The sequence below is a fragment of the Mustela erminea genome, chromosome 3 (assembly GCF_009829155.1).
Source record: "Mustela erminea isolate mMusErm1 chromosome 3, mMusErm1.Pri, whole genome shotgun sequence".
Lineage (NCBI taxonomy): Eukaryota > Metazoa > Chordata > Mammalia > Carnivora > Mustelidae > Mustela > Mustela erminea.
This window is the reverse complement of record NC_045616.1, coordinates 45,735,596-45,752,495: the sequence shown is the minus strand read 5'-3', so window position 1 is coordinate 45,752,495 and position 16,900 is coordinate 45,735,596. Positions and strand designations below refer to the sequence as shown.

Sequence of the window (16,900 nt, the reverse complement as noted above, 5' to 3'; positions counted from 1 at the left end):
GTTAACATTATTTCTCACTGCCCTGGGACACTCATTCTCTGGTCATGAGTCCTGAGGCTGCACGCAAGTGCACTCTGCAAGGCCACAAAAGGCCAGCAGATGCAGCCATTATTTGCTGTTGAAATTCAGTTTTTATTTAAATAATACTACAGATTTACCTTTTTGTGTATGTGTATACAGATTTTAATAGGCCTTCAGGAATTTTACATATCTATCATCAGGATGTATTTTGCATCCACTGACATCTTTATTTAAAATGCTGATTCAGGGATGCCTGGGTGGCTCAATTGGTTAAACAGGTCATGATCTCAGGGTCCTGGGGATCGGGACACATATCGGGCTTCCTGCTCAGTGGAGAGCCTGCTTCTCTCTCTGCCTGCAGCTCCTCTGCTTGTGCACACACTGCTCTCTCTCTGATAAATAAATAAATAAAATCTTGGGGGAAAAATGCTGATTCATACCAGTCAGAAATACACATAAGCCTTGTTCCTGACAGTGCCATTTACATAGAAATTCTGAGTGGTGAGTTCTGGATAAGTCCTACATTATTAATTTTTTCCTGTAGTACTAGTCTCTACGTGTTTGTCAGACTCTTGAGTTCCCTGAAGACTGAACCCATGTCTTACACATCCCTGTATCTACACACTAAGCACTTAGCTAAGTACTTCACACCAGTAAGGACTACAAAAATGTTTGTGAAATAAATAAGAAACAAATATAACAACAAACCTATTAGCACACCATTGCTTAGGCACCGGTTTATAATTTATTGTAAAGAATAACTAGGTCAGTAGATAACTGGACTAGTAACAACTGCCATTACTTGAAAATGATGAGTTCAGCTGCTTCCAGTTCCTGTCCCTTCCAAGCTGTACAGTATACTGAGGGGAACTTTCCTCTGGTAGTGTGAAGACATAGACTGAAATTATAGCTCTGTCTCTATTGTGTCTTTAGACTAGAAGCTTCAGCAAACATAGAGTGTAGTTGTAAAAATTTTACTGGAACACATATTTTTGGAAAATTTTCACCTGCTACATTTTCAGTATATAGTTAAAATAAAAGAGAACAGAACTATATTTCTGTAAATATACAAATGATTTGTGTAAAGTTTACCTGACAATCAAGAGACAGCTTCTGAAAACCAGGTGCATTATACCAATACACCCCCTGAACACTGTAATTCAAAACACCTTATTATTGTAGGCCCTATGAATCTCACCAGCTACCTTTCAGTCAATTAGAATGATCTATAGAAATTTATAATCCCCCAAACCTTCAGTTATGAGTATCTTAGGTGTGATTAGGACTGTGAGGATAACTGATTGACCCTTGAGAGTCCACAGGGCATTTTTGGCTGATTCATTCAGCTCCCAATATTCATGAATTTAGAAGTCATACTCAACTGCTCCCAAGATATTTCCTAATCTTTCAGATTCCAGAAAATGCCTTCAGTGACCACTCAAATTTACTGAGTACAGTCTTCAACTAAAGGGTGAGCAGGAATGTGAAAGACAGAATTTACACTTTTTTATGCTATAAAAGCTGCAGGTCAACTGCAATGATAAAAATCTAGGGAGTCAATGGTTCTCAGCGATTTCACTTGTTAACAGCATACCGCCATAGTTTGTTTAATGTTCCAGGCTGCATTTATTTAGAGGAAAACTTCAACCTAAGAGAACATGTTCAGGCACAAAAGTAAATAAGCTTAAAAGCTAACCTGCCAAGACCCAATCTCTGACCTTCTAAAGACATTACTGAAGCAAGAAAAAATCCTATAATTAGTAACAAGAAACAGCAATAAGCACACAGTGCTTAGCATCAGGGAAACGAAATACCCTGAAAGGTCTCTTAATGGTAACTTTTGAAATGATTTTTTAACAGTACTCCAGTTATGTTTCAAATATGCCTTTATGACTATCATGATAGTTAATGTCTATTTCTGATCACATTTGATGTAAAAAGACTGTAAATTTGTTAGATTTGCCAAATCCTTTGCAGAAAAACTTTCAAAATTTCTGAAACAGTGTATTAAAATTTCTTATTAAGAAAAACTAACTTTTGTGGGAAATCTAAAAAACCTTCTTAAAAGTCTTGAACATTTTCCACCCAGGAATACTGTAAGCATACTTCTTCAGGGCTTTTAAAGCAATCAGCAAGGCAAGGTTAAATTATCATGGCTCTCGAGAATAACAGAGGAGTACTGTACAGAAGACCCTCACATTTGTGGCTCTGCATATTCCCTGTAGGCTGTGCCAACCCACTCTCTCCCCTGTAATGACTCTTTGTTTTTACTAAGTCCCAAAGGGCTGGTGAGAGCTCTGCAAAGAGAAGGGGGGAAGGGTGGATGGAATGCAGCTGCAGGCTCAGAAACAATGCTGAGTCCATATATTTTGTTCCCAGTTAGAATAATAAAAAGGAGGCTGGGGGGGCGGAGTTTGGGTGGTGTAGAGGAGACGGCAGGCAAAGTAAGGAAGGTAGGGCCAAGTATTCCATTGCTCTCAGTCTATAGCCTCCTGCCCCTCCTCCCACTTTTCTAAATACAATAACTATCCCTTTGGGTTAAAAAAGGTTATCTGTTAAAATTCAAACACCCATTAAGATTTAAACCTATCAGTCATTTACATCTAAGTTATCTTTATCAGTTAACTACACCCCGGCAAGGAATGGAGTAGGAAGGGAGAATGGGAGAATGAAGCTCCGGAAGATAAACTGAGGAAGCCTGGACACGTGACACAGGAAAGCCTGGGGGAGGTAGGTAGAATTGAGAAAAGGACTTCCAAGGTCTCAAATATCAACCACCAGCTTTGCAATGGTGCCTGGGGCCTTTTGGGGGCGAAAGGTGTGCCAGAGAAAACCATATTCTTTCTAAGTCTGCTAAAGCTGCGGGTATCTGAATCAAGAGTTTGGAACCCTGCACATGCTGGTTTCTCATTATTCAGTCTAACTTGGTACTCCTAAGAAAATGTTCTTCTCTTGCATTTCCCTAGCCTTTATGTCCTAACTGGGAAAAGAGAAAATTAAGTGAAGAGGCAGATCCCAAGCAAGGTTAACAGCTGCTAGTGAGGGAAAAGCAGCTCAAACCTTACTCTGGTCTGCCAGGTCTTGAATTCTCATTTCAGATAACCTTTACTGAAAAACACTGGGGCCCTCCAGGGTTCACAGACTCAGGCTTGCCTCTGGAACATCCTTTCAGAGATTACTGATGCCATTAAATTTTGTGAGAAAACTTAAGAAGCCTGATGAAAATAACCAAAACTAATACCTCGAAAATCGTGCCAGGAGGTGCTAAGGACTACGTAAAAAGTGATAAAACAAAATGAAGAAGGATGCTTGCTGCAGTTAGGATCCCATTCATAAACACTCAGTTACTAGGGAAGAAAGAAAAAAGACTGCATTGTAAAGCTATCATGTAGAAGCAGAGCTCTGACATCCACACACTAACATCTCCTTCAAGTTAGCATTATTTAGAAGTACTCTTAGAGATGGTATTGAATGATATACAGTTAAACTCCACTCTTGAAATGTTTTCAAGTTATAAAGTTAGAAAGACTGTACTGATTTACATTAAATTTTTGCATTTTTTGACATAATAAACAGATTCACAAATGTCGATTTATAATAAGCAGAAATATGATCTCCCCTCAGCTTGCCTTTATTCCTAGAGCTCTAAAATCCATTTAGATATTCCAAATCTCCATGCTACAGTCCATATATAAACACAAATTCAGAAATGCATATTAGAGGAAGGAATGATTAAGACTTTCTGTTAATATTAAATATTAATAGTAATAATTTAAAAATAATTCTGACACTACTCCTATGAAGTTTATCATCTATTTTAAACACAGAATTCATAGGTGTATTTTATTGGGAGTTTATCATTTATTATACTTTTAAATGCAGCAATAAGATACACAATATTTATTCTGCGTACTGGAAAAACTCAATTTTCTATTTACACATTTCTTAGTATGTACAATCAAATTAAGTCTACAGACAGCAAAAGTTCATCAACAGTAACAACAATCACATAATCATAACTTGACTGAAATTAGCAATTCCTTATGGTTAATTGTAAAAAAAATTCTCTTAATACTGTGACACATATTATACTTCAAAAAAAGGTAAAAAATGCAATTATTCATGATTTGTGGAAAAAACTATTCTTCAATAAGTACATTGGAATTATTTTTTAAATAAATCAGAAAAAGATAATTCAAGTGTATTAAGGTATTTGAAATTTACATTTGGTCATAAAGTTCACAAAATATGAGCAACCTTATATCAAGGCATAAGTGAAAACAAATTTTAAGAGTTTAAAAATAATAGTATGTAAGAAGAATATTAGATTTTCTTGCTGAATCAGCAAGAGTACTCACCCCTTGGAGCCCTTGGAACTGAATCGAAGGTCGGAAAGGAATTAAATTCTATTGAAAGAAACATAAGAAACCTTCATTACTGGGTCACAGAACCAAATGTCTAAACTTTAAATCTGTGCATCTGTTCAGTGCCATAGTCTATGAAAATACCTTTTCATTATGTAACTAGGTTTACATATCATCATATTAAGATGACTTAATGAACAGGTCATACTGCTGACATTTTTCTGAATCACACAACCACAGGTACACTGGGGGCAGTGTAGGCAGGTTTTTGAAAATGACACAATTTGGCTAAAAATGATTAGTATACTAACTCAATTTCACATTAAAAGAACACAACACACTTGCTTAGTTTCTTAGTATGTTTTTAAAAGGCTAAAGGGAGGGAAGAGATAATTCGAGGAACTTTACAAAACTCTAACAGGATACTATAAATAGAAAATTGAAGTATTTGATAATGAACTGTGGTTTCCAGTTTCTCACATTTTATCATAGGTTAGTTTCTACTGGAGGGTCAAACAGGTTACCAGTTCTCTTATATGATCTTCACCAGGAGAATGTAATTTCTAGAAGACTGTTTTGTTTTGTAACAAGCTTTGTCCTCCTCATAACTAATATTTTGTCACAGAGTTGTGTATTTAGAAGAAATGCTGTAAGTATCTACCACAGTCTCAGGCATGATTTCCTGTATCCAAAGTCACCAATGTTTGTCTCGGGGAATGCTTGTTCCAAACTCCTTTGAGGCTGTTTATACTTTCCCTGACTTTTCCCTGACTTTGTGCAACTCAGATTCAGCTCACCATTGGAATTTGAAATTCTCTATCAATTTCATCAATTCTTCTTAGTCAAAAAAATGCTAACTTTTCTCAATTGTCAAATGGCTCACTTCTCCCTGGATGTCATAGATTCCTTACAATCAGACACCAGTCCTCTTAGCTCTTCTATCAGGCCCTTCATTTCAAAAGCTAGCGCCCTTCACTTTACTCTCTCTACATCCACAACCTCCTGAAGGTTCACTTTGCCAGTCTGGTGATGATTTTTAATCTCTTCTCTATTTGTCAACTCCCTTCTCTCCACAGCCTAGTACTTATCATTGTCTAGGGACATTTTGCATTAGAAACTCAATGACAGCAAAACTGGCAAACGCTATACTAACTGCCCTTCCCCCCTCCTCCCTCAACCAAAATGGCACCTTCTTCCTACTTTTCTGGCAAGCATACTTCTATCTTTTTAGTTTACTGGGCTCACAACCTTAAATTAATTTACAGTCTCTTTTCCCTTACCCCTAACCGTATTCTGCCACTATACACTGCTAGAATTACAGAATTCCGAATCATAGATAATACAGTCAAGGCAAGCATGCCATTAGTAACTAAACTGGAACCAGGAACCCAGGACTCAATCCTCCTATTCTCCCATGACGCTCTTCTTCTACTGCCTTGTGCTCCACACACATTTGCTGTGGGACACTCGGAAGTATGATGGGGGCCTACTCTTTCACGCCAGAGTTCACATGTTAGTTGGGGAACAGATGAGAATGATCAGATACTAGGCTAAGTACTTTGGGGAGGGTCAGTAAGAATTCTAAAAAGGGAGAGAAGAATACAGGTTAGAAGAAACAGGAAAGCTGAAGGGCTTATGGAAAAGTGGATCTCAGCAGCAATCTTGAAAAGACAAACTGAAGGGAAAGGGAAGGCCCTGAGCAGAAAAGCCAGGAGATAGGAATGGATATTGTGTAAGCAAAGGGCAGGTCTGTGTGTGTGTATGTGTGTGTGTGTGTGTGTGTGTGTGTGTGTACAGAGTTCTTTCACATTTGAAACACAACACAAAGGATAAGAACTGGACTTGGCCATCCCTGCCTAATCTTTCCTTGACCTCAAAATTTGTCTTCAGTTTTAGCTTCTATACACTACAGAATAAGTAGGACAGTAATTTAAATTTTAGATCTCAGGATTTCAAAAGGTTTATCACCCTGTAAAATAACCCTGCCCTATTCTCTTCTATTACTCCCTCAGGGATGGCCTTTAAGTCCTGCCCTTGACATGATAAACAATTGAAGGGGCTTCTAATTTTTGGAATAACAAAGTGAGTTGCTGAAAGAAGTGTTTTCAGGGAAAGCAGCTCCTTTGGTCCTGTGTAAGAAAAAGGGAGAGATGGATTGGGGCTAGGAAAAAGGATTTAGACATCAGCTCCAGATGATGCTTTATTTAGAAATACTCTAGTGATAAGGCTTAAATTAGTATGACTTCCCCAGAGCAAACAGGAGATGGTGGAATGAGCAGACTTTCCCCAGAAAGAATGATAAAATGTGCTGAAAGCTTTATTATCAGGCACCAAAGAAAAATGATGCAAAGGTAGCTTCACAGCTCTGAATCTTTATCTTTGGCCAGTCAGCTCCAGATTCCCTCAAATTAGGCTCTTAGTCTCTATTTTGAAAACCTCTCGACTGTTTTAGGCCCCTATCACTGAGCACCTAGATAAAGGCCAACCTTCTTCCCTTCAGTTCCTTCCAAATACTGCCCATCATTCAAAGAACTACCAGAAACTCTTCAATACCACCTCAGCAGTCAATGAGGCTGGGAGAGGTTCCTTCCCGGTGGGTTCTATCAGAGCAAAGCGAACTCCTCCACATGGAAAAGAGACCTTCCATCTACAGGACCAACCAATTTCATAATTTCATCTTCCACTGTCTCCCAATGGTGCTTCAGCTGTGTTAACCCTTTGTGTTTTATAAACATTTTTCTATCTTTTTTAAGATTTTATTTTTAAGTAATCTCTACATCCAACGTGGGGCTCAAACTCACAACCCCAAGATCAAGAGTCACATGCTCCACCAGCAGAACCAGCCAGGCACTCCTTCCTATTTCTACTTACTTCTTTTCCTTCAAGCTGGTATGCCTTCCCAGACACTATTTTGTCAATCCACACTAATAACTTACTTTTAACATTCTAGTTTAAGATTAGTTTCTTCAGGTGGGCCTTTCTTTGGATAAATCAGGACTCAAACACTCAATGGGTTTAAGGACCCAAGGCAGGTAAATGTCAAAGAGACTGATGTAAAGCAACAAGGAATATCAAGCACCTGGGGAATAAACACCCAACTGAAAAAGGATTCAATTTTTAAAATGTGAAACCTTTACCAGCCAAACCACTGATGCCACCATTTTGCTAACTCTGAACTATGCCCACTTTTGAGTTAACTCTCCTTAAGTATTGTTTTTCCAGATGCCTGTGTCTAGGGTTCCACTACATTGGGGGGTATGTTATTTTCATAGGTTGTCTTACTCCTAGTTGTTAGGATAGGGCCTAACATATATTAACTTAAAAGTATTTATCTACATTATGCTTAGCTAAAGAAAAAATCTATTTTAAAATTATTTTGGCCATGTTTTTTTATACTACTTTAAAGCAGTATATTACTATATACATCTACTTTACAGATTACTATTTATGGTTATATAGACAAAATAATAGAACCACACTTTACATTAGTTTAGGAATTTCCAAGAGTAATTTTGCTTTAAAAAGTTTTTTGTTTCAGGACTTGAATTTAGAACCTAACCTCCTGATAATGCTTACAGTTCTATCTGTACCTCTTGATTCCTCAACAGAAATAATTTTTGTTTACGTGAGTGTTGTAGTAGACAGGGCATTTTTATATCCACTGTCTCAAGTGAGCCTCCTAAAACCAGCTCTGGGTGGTAGAAAGGCATTACCACCCATTTCAGAAGGAGATAAATGGCTCTCCAGCAGGTAAAGGGTATTGTTCAGGAACACCAAGCTAGTGATTAGCAAAGTTGGACTTCAAAGCCAGCTCTCTGAATCCTAAATACTGAACACTTTCCTTCTCTTGGCTCTCTTAACAGGTTACTTCCCAGTGCTGAACATTTGAAAGTCCCTGACTGCTCAGTTCAGTTCTTTTTTCTTTCTTTTCTTTCTTTTGTTTTTCTTTCTTCCTTTCTTTCTTTTCTTTGTGGCATTTTGTTTGCAAGGAAAATGAATTTCATAAAATCATTACAATTTCCAGACTTCAGCTTCTGCTTAAATAAAATCTACACAATAACTATTTTTTTTTTCCTAGAAGGACCATGTATAACAAAGGAACATATATAAATGTGTTCCTCATTTAAAAAGTAATAAAACGCTCATGTATGGAATAGTTATGGATGCTTCGGACAAACAGGATAGACTAAGATCACCGTTACTAAAAAAATCCTTTAAGATTATCTGACAATCCAGAAGAGAAAAATACATGAAAGAAACTCCAATGCTTTACTGATGTTAACTGCAGTTTTAGACAAGAAGATGTTAGTAAATTACCAGATGTTACTAGTTCTAGAATGCTTTAAAAAAAATGCAACAAGAGGAAACAGCTGGAATTCTACACCACTTATCAAGCATCTGACCACTATGTTAATAGGGTAGCTACCAGGAATAAATTCTAAAAGTCAATACCATTACAAGCAAATGTTTCATGCATGTTAGCTTCTTGTTTAAATGTTCTTTAGCCTAAGTTTAACTGCACAAACATGACCTCAACTCATTATATATATATTTGTAATTCAATTTTAAAAGATAACATAATTACAGGTGATAAGGTATATTTGAAAATAAATGTCTAAGTATATTCCCATTACAAATGAGTTTCAGCAAGGGCTTCAATTTTTGATTTTTAGCTTTAATTAAATATTTGCACCAAGTAGCTCTTTTGAAAATCAAGTAACTCTAGATTTTAACTCAATAGTAGTTGAGCTATAAGTAAGAATGATCTTGCATATTCATACAGCCAAGAAACAACACAGACTGAAAATGGCTAGAGAAACTCCTTTTGACAAAAGCTTCAACAACCTCATAAAGGTGGTGTTTTGTAGTCAAAAGGTTCTGTTAAACTCTTAGCTGTTTCACTGTTTTTAGAGCTCCTTGAATTAACCCTCTGTATCTCTTGGAAATGCAAGACATTCTTAAGCACAGAAATGTAGGCAATACATTTTACTCAAGTTTTGTTACATTCTTGACATTTACCATTCCAAGACAATTTTACTGCAACAAAAATTGCTCTATGACCAAAGAAATCTATGTCCATTTATTTCCAGAAACTATTCCTCACAATTTATCAGGACTATAAAAGTAATAATGTAATTTTCTAAGCAATATTATTAAGTAATTTTAATTTTGCTGAGTAATAATAATTTCTGATATGATACATAGAGGGTGGTAGAGAAGGAGCAGAGCTAAGGTTTTCTGGGGTTGAGTAGAAGAAAGTTATTTATCCTATAAAAGTTATTATAACTATCTCTTGATTATCTACATACTGCTTATCTATGTAGACAAATTAAATCTATGGTTACTTTGACTTTATCAACGACCATTGGTTTTAGGAATATACAGAAATAACAAATAGCATTCTGGGCCTAGAAAAGAGTGATTTCTTTAAGAAACACACTGTGGAAGGTCTAACTTTATTCCCTCAGTTTAGATATATTCTTCAGTCTTCCTTCTAAACCCACTGTGGAACTCTGACGTAACTCAAAGTTAACTTCAAATATTTATTCAATCAACAGGCATTTACTAAATACTTGGTATTTATCTGAGTGCCTAAGCTGCATTATAAATCATGATAAAGATAGCGCAAAAAAATTCCCCAAGTCAAATATAAATTTTGGAACTTTGCCAAAACCAGAAGCTTTTCTAGAAATGGTGATGGGTCAAGTCATTGCTTTAAGTGGAATTGCTTACAGCTACTTAGTTACTATTTGTTGAGTACTTAAAATATGTCAGACACTATAATCATTTTTACTGTCACCTCCAGTAATTCTGAGAACACCTTTGTGGGGTAGATATTATTATTTCCAATTCTCAGGTAAGTCCCTGAGAATTACAAAGCTAATAGGTGGCTTGGGACTCAAACCTGGTCTTAATTTAAGAAATGTGGTCTTATACACCACTTTACACAGCTAACCTCTCCTGCCACTCCTTAACAATGGTTACATAAAATACGAAACTTCTTAAAGTTATAAATTTAAGAATCAGTAAGAACTGGTAAGCATTGATAGTTTTTTTGGTTCTGCACTATAGCTTAAGGAAAGTATCAGGTACTTGAATTTGCTGTCACTTATATAAGTAAATAATAAAAAGTATTTATGATTTTTCTTGGGATACCTTTTCTATTAAAGATCCTCTTTCTTTTTTAAAAGAAGTACTATACCAGTTTAAGAAATTGTGATTGTGGTTTTGTTTGTTTGTTTTTTAGAAAGTAATTTTATTCTGTTCTTAAAACATTACCTGATAAAGAAACCAAAAATCACTTAATTGTATTTTAACCACTATAATAAAAAAAATTATCTAGGCAGGGAAAGAAGACACAGAAAGAATATTGGAGCTAAAGCAGGAAATAGTGTAGGAAATCAGACACTTGATTCTGAAGAAATCAAGTATATTTAGCTCTTGTCAAAAGCTGGTAACATTTAGAATGAGAGCATAAATGAAAAATTTGTTGATAATTGATAATCTAAAGCTACCTTAAACAGTGTCTCCTTCTTGCCCCAACATTTTACTAGATGATAAGAGTCACCAGGTTTCACAAAATCTAGTATTTTGCTTTGTGAGTAATCCAAACTCACACGTATGAGAAACTTCTCTACAAATTTGGAAGAACCAGACTAAAGTGCATGTGCAATAAAGAATAATGCACTTCTATCATTACAGCATAGAAAAGAATGAAATATAAAAGGATTGCCAAAACAGTAGCGAGAAGAGGTAAAAAAAACCTAATTTATTTAACATAATCCTTGTTTTGAAAGATAGCTTCTGGAAAACTGTATCAATCTGATGCAGGCCAAATTAAAACACATACACAACACATACACACACACACACACATATATATATACACATATATATGCTATTTCAAATAGTTCTTAAAGAGATGTGGAAGGCAAAATCTAAACTGAAGAATCAGCTAAAAAGTTAGTTACTGTGAACCAGGCTTTAAAATAACAATACTTGAAGCATAATATCCTGTCTTTTTTTTCTTTTCTTTTCTGAGAAGGCTTTGTGATTATATAAAAAGCTTATGTGTCAAATTTGACTATAAATGCAAATGAAGATTTCTTCTTTGGGATCAGAATCTCTGGAACATAAGGAGAAGCAGTAAAATTAATGTGGAATGGAAGACTGAGATTATTTTTAAAGTAGAAAAAAATTATAAACTAAACCATCTAAATCATGTTTACAAAGGGAGACATTAGAAGGCTTGAAACCAGGAAACTACATGAATATACTAAATGTTTTTAAAAGATCACTGGCTGCTGTGTGGAGAAGCATGGACTATGGGGGTAAGACTGGAAGACTTGGAAGTCCACGGAAATCATTGACAGATGACTGGGACTAGAGCAGTCGTGAAGGATGGGGTTAGGCTTTGGATGTTTGGAGAGTCACAGACTTGTTGACCTAGTAAGTCAAGAAATGAGGAGACAAATCAAGAAATACTAGTCAATTACTAAGCAACTGGTGACAAGATACTGCCACTTACCGAGATGGGGTACATTTCTGAAGAGGTAGGTTTGATGAGTGAAATCAAGAATTCTGTTTGTATTTGTTAAGACTGAGAAGACTGTTAAAACTCTGATAAGGAGATGAAGTATTGTAAGTAAGTGCCTGGAGTTGGAAGGTCAGAGCTTGAGATCAGTATTTGCAAGTCATTAACATACAGATGACATTTAAATCCATAAGACTAAATGAGCATACAGAAAGAGAATGAGCAGATAAAGAGAAGGGAGTTGGAATCTCCAACATTCAAACACCAGTCAAACAGAGGATGGTCAACAGAGGAGACTGAGAAAGAATGGGCAAGGAGGTAGGAGGAAAATCAGTGAGGTGTTTCGTAACGGGAAGGAGTGGTTAACAGGATGGAATGCTGCTAAGGTCAGGTAAGGGAGGAACAGAGAGATGACCAATGAAGGAACCTAGTCAGCTGCAATCTCATAGGTGCGGTAGAGACCACCCAACCAGAGTGATATGAGCAGAGGACATGAGGTAAAGAAACAGACACTGCTTTTCAGAAACATCCTTAAACGTAACCTTTCTCTCTTTAGGTGTCCCCTTGAACAAAGACTTTATTGAAATTACGTGTTCACATGTCTGCTGCCTGTTTCTATGAGAAAGCACAAGCACTTTCTTGATGGGAGGGACCATCCAGGACTTACTCAGATATGAGTATCTCCAGTGTGTAGTTCTATGCCTGGCACATGTCAGATAGAACAAGTGTTTGCTAAATGAATAAATAAGTATTTGGTTATTATAATTCTGACTCCTACCTCTTAATCTCTTAAAAATCTTAAGTTTTTTTTGCCACTGAGTTTCTACCTCATGGATATGTTTTCTGGTCCTCTGAGGCATCATGATTTCTGATAATGGAAATCAAAAGTAATGATATTAAATAAAAGGCATTTTAAAATATGCTAATATTTAAGTTTCCAGGTAAGCATATCTAGATCCTGAATTATCTCAGTGTATCTTACCAGTAAGTTTAAGCGTGGTTTCACCTTTGAATAAGCTCACTGTCAAGTGGAAATTCCTCAGACAAAATTATCTCTAAGGGCCATGAACTCAGCACCATTCCTAGTCCATTACAATGTATAACAAAAGCTTTATGTAGTTACATTATTTTTTTTTCCCCAATGAAACTAACAACAACAAAAAGAGGAGAATCAAAACACCAAAACAGAAATGGAGGTAATGTGGAAGTGAAGACACTGACTCTTTCAAGGCCTCCAGACTCATTTCAAAATGAGGCTTGAAATGTAAATCCAGGCACTTTTATATAGAGTTACTTAATGTTTCAATAATCACTAGAGACAGAAACCACAGAAGGTCTAATCTCCATGTTAGACTCAAATAATATTTTCATATTATATTTTCATATTATCTGTGCCTGATGATGGTCTTTAAGTGCAAGTTATAGAGAAGGTTATTAAATAAAGTCTATAAAAATACAAACAAAAAATCCCTACACAAAAGCAAAAATTTCTTTCACTTAATTTTAGCATCCATTCAAATATCACCAATATTCTAAATTTCCATCCAAATGTCAGAGTTAGTAGGAAACATGTCAACAATATAGCACTGATCTAGTCTAGCCTCAGACCTCCAAATAAAATTCTTAAATATAAAAACAATCAAATCTAAGTGTCTTGGTCACCACACAAAATACTGAGCGTTCACTAAAATTGTACCCATCATCTTTATCTCCCCTCCCTCCATCCCACTCTCCCAACTGCCTCTGATTCCCCCCCAACTTTTTTTTTTTTTTTTACTAGAAATACCTTTAGTGCTGATGGCTAGAAATCTCAATTCAATCCTATTTTCTTTCAAAACCTGCTGAAGTCTATAGATTGTATTCATCTCTAATGTCTCCCACAAGCATCCTAATTTAGACTCCAAGCATCTTTAGCCTGGACCACATACCTCCTCTCAGCTTGTCTACTTCCTTCCAGATTCACCTTATATTCATTATGGAACACTGAGGCCAGGATAATCCTAAAACACAGCTCAAATCACTTTATATTTCTAATCAGTATCTTCCCAGTGCTGACAGAATAAAATTTAACCTGCTCTAATCTCCCTTTCCTCTCTTAAAGCCAACTGACTTCAGGTTAAGAATACTGTATGTATTCCATGGGATTCTCAGACCCAACCCTAACTTTTCTACAGCTGTCCCTCCCTCTGCTGGAGAGGTAATCTCCCATCCAGTCCTTGCCTGTTAAACTCTTAGAAAATCCTTTAAGATCGGAGGACGTTTTCTAAATGCTCTGTGAGTTCAATTCCAGGTGAGTTCAATTTGACTCATGAATGTTTAAGGAGCATATAGCCTAATTAATTAAGATTCTCTCTTCTTATATCCTCTATTACTGCCAGCCGTGGAAATACTAGGTTTGGCCTTTACTAGTAAAGTATTAGTGGAGACTCTTAAACCAGTTTTTCTTCAACATTTAACATAGATCTCAAGGGCCATAATGCCACAACAGAAATTATAGATAGGGAGATAAAGGAAGGGAGACAGCAAAAGAAAAGAAAGAGCAATTTTCCTTGGTACATTTGTCCTGAGTTATGCTTTTTTTTTTTTCTTTTTTTCAGCTTAAATTTGGTTGTGGAAATATGGCCATTACTTTACTGTATTCTACTCCAGACCTCTTTGTTACATTTTTGCATTAGTCATGGAAAATGCAGTATGGAACTGAGGTATGCAAGACAGTCAAATGTGGGGTTATATACACTATTTTCTTTTATAAAACTTAGCTGATCTTAAATAGAAATGCCCATATCATCACATTTTAGGGACGTCTTCTCAAGTTCTCCAAATACATTTGGCCCACTGGGCAAATACATGGGCTGGACCCTGGTGCAAGGCTCTTCAGCTGAGCCTCTCTGTAGCCACTGCAAATTGTTAAAAATGATCCAGGATTAGTTCATCTGAAATTCTAATTTCCCTCCCCTGCTGGCTTTACCACAAATTACTTAGTAAGCACTATTATGAGCACTGCCTTCATGGTTTTTGTTTTTGTTTTTTGTTTTTTTTAAGTGCAAATGGAGCAAATGGAAAGGCTGGATCTGGTGACTGTCTTCCATAAGCTTTCCTATAAATCATTCCAAGAATTCTACGCCCTTTTCCTTTTAAACCCTTTTCTTGAACATGTTCCAATCCTTCACATATGTTCTTTCTTTCTCCTTCCAACTTGGGTGCCAAAGTTCCCTGTCTCTCTTTTTAGACAATCTGGCTACTGCTTTTCACTGGGATGGGCACCCTTCTTTGAACTGAGCACCTGATCATTTGATAAAAAGTTTCGAACACTTACTGCAACATGAGGTACAAATTTGACTTTATTTGATAAAAAGCATTTAAAAATCAAGTTCAGTCTGAAGAAGGATCTAAGGTAAAAGTCAGTAAGATTAATGTTTTAAAATTAAACCTGATGACATTTAAAACATGCAGGAAAAAGAATCTGACAATGCAGTTCAATTAGCCAACATATAGTATATCATTAATTTTTGATGTAGTGTTCTCTAATCCATTATGTGAACTTAAAAAAAAAGTATCTGACAATGCAAACCTCTTTGTTTTAGTTAATAAACATGTCCTATGTGGCAATTCTGTGCTGACAGGTCTGGAACATGCTTGAGTGATGCCTTAAGAACAGGGTCTTCTGTATTTTATATGAACACATACACACATTCTCAAAACTGTTTGAGGACAGGCAGAAAACTGGAGATAAAGAAAAAGTAAGGTAGGAGTCTTTTCTGTACCTTAACCACAATGAATCAAATGCTGATAGACCAGCTGAGAAGTCATCTACCTCATGACCTGTGGAATCAGTGGTTCTAAAAGACCAAGTAACATACAAAGGGAGCTATTGTGAATGACAGTAACTTTGTGGAGAGTTATGCTTTGATTAGAAATAATTATATCTGGTAACACTGAGAGAAACTCAGTTCCTTATGCAAAATTAAACATAAGTGTATTTGTACAAATTTTCAAAACACTATCATCTTTCTAGAAGACACTTAACAAAGAAGGAAAACGCCTTTAAAGCCAATAATTAGGATTGACAAGAGAATGTGTTAACAGAATCTTTCTTAAACACATCTGCTTTCTCATCTTTAGGCATAGAGAATGAAAGGACTTGCCCCAAACATATCAAGGCAAGGTTTTTTATGTAATAGGTAAACATGGTGATATTGTTTGAGCCACCATCTTTGAAACTTTGACCAAACAATTTTTAAAAACTAAATTAACAGGCTCAGCAATGACAAAATCTGCTAAAATATTTTGGTAAGATTTTTGTTACTAAAAATGTCTGAATAAGCCAGCTACACATTACTGAATTAGCTAAAATATATTGTAGAATTTGGGGTTTTAATTTTAAATACAGTTTTAGGATACATCTGAGAGAAATACATAATTACAGTAATATATGTTCACTTAAAGTATGCAGCGCTTATATAGACCATGCAATCACATACATCAATTTAGAATGAATATAAAGTTGTAACTTCACAAAGTTACAATTTGTAACTTTATTTAGTAACTTTCCTCTCATTTAAAATTATCTATAGTTAACAAAAAAAAGTAGCTTTGCAGTATATCCTAAATATCTGCATCAGTATGTCTAAATTTACTTTCCATTTAACACTTTTTAATATACAATCAACTTGAAACTGTTTCTATTTTCACACTGAGTGGAAGACAACTTTTAGGAGGTATACACTCCAACTCTAACTCCTATTCGTGGACTCACAATGCCTCCTCTCTCCCCCAACCCAGTCCCTATTTTGGAAAGTTCTCAAGTTAGCATTTTTCATTTCTCTAAAAATAGAAAACCTGAATAATGATAGTCAATTAGATTTGATTGTCTTTTCAAACAGCGAGGAATTGTTTCCTTTCCTTTTTTTTTTTTTAAGATTTTATTTATTTATTTGACAGATCATAAGTAGGCAGAGAAGCAGGCAGAGAGAGGAGGAAG

The 16,900-nt window shown here is 35.8% G+C and overlaps 1 protein-coding gene and 1 long non-coding RNA gene across 2 annotated transcripts in view; one reads left to right on the top strand and one right to left on the bottom strand.

Annotated features, from left to right (window-relative positions):
• LOC116586117 overlaps nt 1-16,900 on the top strand; it is a 282,787-nt gene that overhangs the window by 108,021 nt on the left and 157,866 nt on the right. The window lies entirely within an intron of this gene.
• ELL2 (elongation factor for RNA polymerase II 2) overlaps nt 1-16,900 on the bottom strand; it is a 71,336-nt gene that overhangs the window by 50,021 nt on the left and 4,415 nt on the right. Inside the window, exon 2 of the mRNA XM_032335705.1 lies at nt 4,380-4,427. Within this exon, the coding sequence (XP_032191596.1) occupies nt 4,380-4,427 (48 nt within the window). The remainder of the gene's footprint in view (nt 1-4,379; nt 4,428-16,900) is intronic.